Source organism: Fukomys damarensis, unplaced genomic scaffold, assembly GCF_012274545.1.
Source record: "Fukomys damarensis isolate Sample0158 unplaced genomic scaffold, DMR_v1.0_HiC HiC_scaffold_33, whole genome shotgun sequence".
NCBI lineage: Eukaryota > Metazoa > Chordata > Mammalia > Rodentia > Bathyergidae > Fukomys > Fukomys damarensis.
In genome coordinates this window covers 55,573,171-55,579,919 of record NW_022900945.1, presented here as the reverse complement: position 1 = coordinate 55,579,919, position 6,749 = coordinate 55,573,171, and the positions used below count along the sequence as shown (strand labels likewise).

General features: G+C 56.9%; 1 protein-coding gene across 1 annotated transcript in view; it reads left to right on the top strand.

Annotated features, from left to right (window-relative positions):
* Positions 1–1,349: 1,349 nt before the first annotated feature.
* Positions 1,350–6,749, top strand: part of Hcn3 (hyperpolarization activated cyclic nucleotide gated potassium channel 3) — a 7,122-nt gene continuing 1,722 nt past the window's right edge. Inside the window, exons 1-6 of the mRNA XM_010643860.2 lie at positions 1,350–2,031; positions 3,509–3,670; positions 4,033–4,251; positions 4,571–4,717; positions 5,071–5,311; positions 6,351–6,515. Coding sequence (XP_010642162.1) covers positions 1,621–2,031; positions 3,509–3,670; positions 4,033–4,251; positions 4,571–4,717; positions 5,071–5,311; positions 6,351–6,515 — 1,345 coding nt within the window. The 5' untranslated portion in view covers positions 1,350–1,620. The remainder of the gene's footprint in view (positions 2,032–3,508; positions 3,671–4,032; positions 4,252–4,570; positions 4,718–5,070; positions 5,312–6,350; positions 6,516–6,749) is intronic.

Below are 6,749 nucleotides of genomic sequence, written 5' to 3'. Positions count from 1 at the left end.
CACGGCCAGGTCGCGCGGGAGGAGCGCGGCCCTGCGCTTGAGTGAAGCGCAGGCTTCGTTGGAGGAGAGGAGCGGGCGAGGAGTGAGTCCGGCTGGAAGCTCGAGCGGAGAGCAGGCATCGTCTCGAGCCCAGACTCTCCCGAAACGTCCCTCCCCGCCCATTGTTCTTCGCCTCGTTCCGGCTCCCACCTCACGCGCGCCTGTTCGCCCTCCCGTGGCGCCCTCACACACACCCTGAGCCCCTTCGCCGCCGGCGCTGCTTCGCATCCCTCCCCTGCGTCTCCTGTTGGGCTTGTGACCGCTGCGAGCCGGGCTGGCCAGGCCACCCAGGATCTTCCTCGCAGCCCGGGTACCGCAGGCCGAGGGGCTGCTGCTGGACGAAAGCTCGCAGTCTGGGGGGCTTCCTGGAGCCTGGATTTGGGAACCACAGAGAACCTTTGAGGGGCTTCAAGAATTGGTTGGGCAGGCACTGTCGGAAGGGGCTGCACCCTGCTCAGGCTGGGATTAGATGCGTCCTAAGACTAAAATCGCTGTGGGAAATTGAGTCCCTCAGATTATCCAGAGCTTTGTGTCTGAATGCAGGCTCCCTCCGGCTGCCCCGACCTCTTCACGGCTTTTGCCAGAGCCGCACAGTCTCCCCCGCGCCTGCCCTTGCCTGGCTCAGCCAGAGGAGTGGGCACCCTGAGGTCGGGGAGGGAAAGGGGCGGAGCCCCAGGGAGCGCCCCAGTGTGTGCTGCGCCCCTCATACTACGAGGGGAGGGCCGTCCTTGGAAAGCTCAGAAGGGAGGCAGGACGGCCCTCCGCAGCCTGGACAGGGATGGGCTGGCGGTTCTCACGAGCAGGATTCCAGCGTCCAGCTGTGCTGGGGAGGGGGCCTGGGTGGGCGAGGCCAGGAGTACTTGGAGACCGAGACCAGGGGTGGAGAGGAGCAGCAACCTTTTCAGAGGTCTGCACATGAGGGCGGGTGAGTCATAACACCAGCTAAGGCCCTACAGCATTGTCATATCCACTGTCTTGGTGGAAATTTTCCAACAACCCTGTGTAATTAGCCTAGGGCACTTTATCCTTAAATTTAAAAAAAAAAACCTTAAGAACGATACATAAATCTCATATAGTAAGGATCATGTAATCACGTGACAGCTCTCTGTCTTAGTAAATTGCTGAATTGTCCAGGCTGGGCTCAAACTTGGAATCTTCTGCCCCAGACTCGCACAGTGCTGGGATTACAGGCGTGTGCCACCGCGCCAAGGCACTTGTCTTATTTATTTATTTACATTTTCTACTACTGGACATTTGAGTTGTTCCCAAACTTAACCTGCTGTAAGCACTCCCAGACGTTTCTCCTGGAGCCTTGGTTTCCCTTGGGCAGGAACACACCTAGGAATGGGATATCGCTGCTCAGGAAATGCAGATGTTAGACTTTACCAAATTATGCTGAACTGACTTCCCAGGTAGTGGCCCCTTGTCAGTGCCAGTGGCTGAGTGGTCCTTCTGTCATCCTGTGCTCTCGGCCCCTCCTGGCCCCGCCAGACTAGCGCTGTCAGTGTAGCAGCGGGTGAGCTCTCACCGCGGCCTAACTCACCATCCTGCTCCCACCCTAGGTTCTACTGGGACCTGATCATGCTTCTGCTGATGGTGGGGAACCTCATTGTACTGCCAGTGGGCATCACCTTCTTCAAAGAAGAGAACTCTCCCCCCTGGATCGTCTTCAATGTCCTCTCCGACACTTTCTTCCTGCTGGATCTGGTGCTCAACTTCCGCACAGGCATCGTGGTAGAGGAGGGCTCTGAGATCCTGCTGGCACCTCGGGCCATCCGCACGCGCTACCTGCGCACCTGGTTCCTGGTGGACTTCATCTCCTCCATCCCCGTGGATTACATCTTCCTGGTGGTGGAGCTGGAGCCCCGGCTGGACGCTGAGGTCTACAAAACGGCTCGGGCCCTGCGCATTGTGCGCTTCACCAAGATCCTCAGTCTGCTGCGGCTTCTCCGCCTCTCCCGCCTCATCCGTTATATACACCAGTGGGAGGAGGTGGGGCAGGAGGCGGCCTGGGGCTCACTGTGGGTGGGGCTCCTGGTGACCTTATAGGGCAGGGCGTTGGGGGGGCATGGGTGAGTTCTTCCCAAAATTGGTGAAGAAGTAGGGACAGAATAAGGTCTGGACCATGAGGATTTCAGTGGGGACAGGGCAGGAGGGTAGAACCCAGCAGCCACACACACCCTTGGCAGCCCAGTGAACGCCGGGTGGAAGCCAAGGTACAGAGAAGGCCGGAGCTGCAGGCTCAGATAAGAGTTGAGTGGTTCTAGGGCCTGGGATTTAGCTCAGTGGTTCCACTTCCTGCCTTGCAAGCACAAGGTCCCGAGTTTGATCCTCGGTACCATTTTAAAAAAAAAAAAAAAAAAAGAGTTAAGTGGTTCAGGATAGAGGCTCCCAGATCTTATTGCCCATGGTCACATCCCAGATTTATTATTCACTAATAGGTGAGAGGCCTGGTTTCCTCTTTAAGGTGAGGTGATATGATTTGGTTGTAAGAATCAAAGGAGCTAATACATGTAAGGTACTCAGAAAAGTGTCTGGGCCAGGTGTGGTGGCACAGTGCCCAGCGCCTTCAGTCCCAGCACTCTGGGAGGCTAAGACAGGAGGGCCACAAGTTCAAGCCCAGGCTGTGCAATTTAGTGACATCGCAAGACCCTGTCTCAAAATAAAAAGGGATGGGGCTATAGCTCAGTGGGAAAGCCCTGGATTCACTTATCAGCAGCACATAGTAAATTCTTGATAAATCACCTGTTGTTTTTACTGTTGTCCTTGGAAAGGAAGTGATCATTAATCTTCATACATGTGTCCTGGAGACATTACAGTGAAATGCCCCTTTTGTCCAGTTTGCACCTGAGCTACTTGTGCAATGGACTGATTTCAATCTCCGCCCTGATATTGATGTAATTCTGGGCATATGATAGGCCTCAGTTTTCCTATCTAGAAGAGATAACATATGAGAGTAATAAAGGTTAGGCATGGAGTGCGCACCTGTGATCCCAGTGAATCAGACAGCTGAGGCAGGAGAGTCACAGTTCAAGGCCAGCCTGAGCAACTTAGTGAGACCCTGCCTCAAAATAGGGCTGGGGGCCAGGGATTTAGCTCAGTGGTTCTGCTGCCTGCCTCACAAGTGCAGGGGCCCAAGTTTGGTCCCCAGGAACACACACACACACACAAAAAAAGCTGGAGATGCAGCTCAGTGGAGGAGTGTTTTCCAGGCATGTGCAACATGTGCAAGGCCCCAGCTCAGTCTCCAGCACCACACATACACACACAATGAGTTTGCAGCACAGCCTGTCTTGTGTTAGCTATATATGCGTGCTATGAAGTTATACAAACAAATAATGGCCACAATTTTTTTAATTCAGGGAGGCTAGGGCAAGGGAGAAGTTCAAAGAGAATTTGCAGAGCTGGGACTGGAGGAGAGCAGCAGGGAGGGTTCCTGTCCACAGCAGCCCCTCCTCGGACTCCTCAGATCTTCCACATGACCTACGACCTGGCCAGCGCTGTGGTCCGCATCTTCAACCTCATTGGGATGATGCTGCTGCTCTGCCACTGGGACGGCTGTCTGCAGTTCCTGGTCCCCATGCTGCAGGACTTCCCGCCCGACTGCTGGGTCTCCATGAACCGCATGGTGGTGAGAAGAGCCCACAGCTCTGCCATCTCGGGTGCTCTGAGGGCTCTGCTGCCTGAGCACCTGGGAGCAGGAGGTGGGAGAGGGCCAGGAAAGAAGATGGGGCAGGTGGGGAGGAGGGAGAAGTGCAGGAAACACAGGAGTATCCCTATGCTGGAGGAAACAGGCAAGGAAAGAGACCTGAGCAAAAGCCCAGGCCCGGTCTCCAGTCTTTTGCTTGGGGACCCAGAACCAAACAGGTGTCACCTAGGAGGAGGGTTTAAGGCAGAAGGGGTAGGCAGAGCTGCAAGTGGGAGAAAGGGCAGGTGCGGAGCACAGTTCCAAAGGACCCGTGCCCATCTTTGCCATATGCTCTGCCCCCCCAGAACCACTCGTGGGGCCGCCAGTACTCCCACGCCCTGTTCAAGGCCATGAGCCACATGCTGTGCATTGGCTATGGGCAGCAGGCGCCCGTGGGCACGCCCGACGTCTGGCTCACCATGCTCAGCATGGTCGTGGGTGCCACCTGCTACGCCATGTTCATCGGCCACGCCACCGCCCTCATCCAGTCCCTGGACTCTTCCCGGCGTCAATACCAGGAGAAGGTCAGCAGGGACAGGAGAGCAAAGGGTGGGTGGGGAGGTGCTAGACTCAAGGCCTATTCGCACATATTCTCCTGTCGGTCTCTGTGTCCTTCCCTGCCGTGCCTCCTGTGTCCTTTTACTTGCCACTGTCCTTGGACCCCTGCTCTGCCTGTATCTGCATTTTCCTGTCACTGCACTGTGTCGTCTCTGTGTCTGCCATCTTTCACATGTCCTCTGTGAGTCCACACCCACATCTGGCTCCATGCGGGACCTGTCTGGGTCTGACCTGTGACCTTCCACATCCATGTCCTCTTCCCGCTGGCCATGGTCGGCTCTGCAGTACAAGCAGGTGGAGCAGTACATGTCCTTCCACAAGCTTCCAGCTGACACCCGGCAGCGCATCCATGAGTATTATGAGCACCGCTACCAGGGCAAGATGTTCAACGAGGAGAGCATCCTGGGGGAGCTGAGCGAGCCCCTGCGGGAGGTGGGCTGGCTGGGCCCTGAGGGGCTCTGCAGGGCTCCTTCCGGCATGCTGTCTAGAGAGGGGTGTTTGTCAGCAGATGCTGCTGTAGGGAGGGGACTTGCAGAGGGGAGGCCAGGTATTTTATGGGCTGAAGTCTTTCTCAAGTATTTAAGAGGCTGAAGGATTCATGGAAGATGGAAACCCAGGGTTTCCGCCTGGGAGGGCTCTGAAGACAGGGTTCGGGGGGTCCAGGCTACAGCAGCACCCTTCTCTGGCAGACCTGGCCCCGGGGGGTGGAGCTTCTGGAAGCAGATGGATTGGTGGGGGCTCTGGGAGCAGGGCCAGCCTGTCTGACAGGCCCCTCATCTGCTCAGGAGATCATTAACTTCACCTGCCGGGGCCTGGTGGCCCACATGCCGCTGTTTGCCCACGCCGACCCCAGCTTTGTCACAGCAGTTCTCACGAAGCTACGCTTTGAGGTCTTCCAGCCAGGGGACCTCGTGGTGCGTGAAGGCTCTGTGGGCAGGAAGATGTACTTCATCCAGCACGGGCTGCTCAGCGTGCTGGCGCGAGGCGTCCGGGACACCCGCCTGACCGACGGATCCTACTTTGGGGGTCAGCAGGCCTCAGGGAGGGTGGCGGGCAACTGCTCCCTGGGATCAGGGCCCAACCCCCCTGTGCTGCACACACACTTCGTGCCTCAGCCCAGGTCTGTAGTTTTTAAATCAGGAGATTCCAGCACACATTGTGGGCTCTGAACCAGGGACACCAAGAGTCCTGTGCATTTAGGGAAGATAAGGATGAAGTAGAGCTGTCCCAGGACCTTGAGCTTTGTGAGTTTGCCTGGCAGCACAATTTGGGGGCTCTGAAGCTGGTGCCCAAAGTGACTGAGTCTCATGGGAGCTCTCAGTCCCAAGATGAGCCCTCCAGCGCCTCCATCCAGTGCATTTTGTCCTCCCCTCTTTGGCACTGTTTTTCTCCACTGTCCTTGGTCCTCCTTGTGGGGTGGGTACACAGGGTGAGTACCCAGCTGAGGGGATGGCAGTGGGGTTGCAGCCAGCAGGACCTGCTTGTTCACCTTTTTTATTCTTTTGACTTTTTTTTTTTTTTTTTTTTGGTACCAGGGATCAAACTCAGGACCTTGCACTTGTAAAGCAGGCAGCAGAACCACTTGAGCCAAATCCCTGTCCTCTTTTGGCTTTTTGAGACGGGTCTTGCTATGCAGTCTAGGCTGCCCTTAAATGCACTATGTAGCCCAGGCTGGCCTTGAACTCACAGCGATCCTCCTGCCTCAGCATCCTGAGTGCTGGGATTACAGGCGTGCGCCACCGTGCCTGGCTATGTTTGTCAATTTATTTATTTATTTATTTATTTTGAGGGGTGGGTGCCGGGGATCGAACTCGGGTCCTTGCACTTGCAAGGCAGGCGGCGGAACCACTGAGCTAAATCCCCGGCCCTATGTTTGTCAATTTTAGTAAGAGAGTAAAGACAAGGAGAGTTGCACAGGAGTTGTGAAAGTCTGGTGGGTTAGGGTACCTGGATACCTGGAGCATTTCGGGACTCATCATGGGGGCAGGGTCAGCACTGGGTTCTCTGAGCCTAGGAGGAGTCTGGGCACGGTGGGTCAGCTGCTGCCCCCTCCCAACTTCCGCAGAGATCTGCCTGCTGACTCGGGGCCGGCGCACGGCCAGTGTGCGGGCTGACACCTACTGCCGCCTCTACTCCCTCAGCGTGGACCACTTCAACGCCGTCCTCGAGGAGTTCCCCATGATGCGCCGGGCTTTTGAGACCGTGGCCGTGGACCGGCTGCGCCGCATCGGTGAGGCCTATCCACCTGTCCACTCTGGGTCCTGGCCTGCTTCACCCGTCTCCATAGCGAGGAGCGCAGCCCTTGTGTCACGCTGCACCCCTTGTCCCAGCAAGCGCCCCCACAGGACTTTCAACGCTGGGCCCCTGTCCTCAGCTGTCTCAGCCCCTGGGCGTCATCCGAGTCTCCTCGGCCTGAGCACTCCGAGCACGGTCCCCTGCCTCACCCTCCGACCCGAGCCGCTCC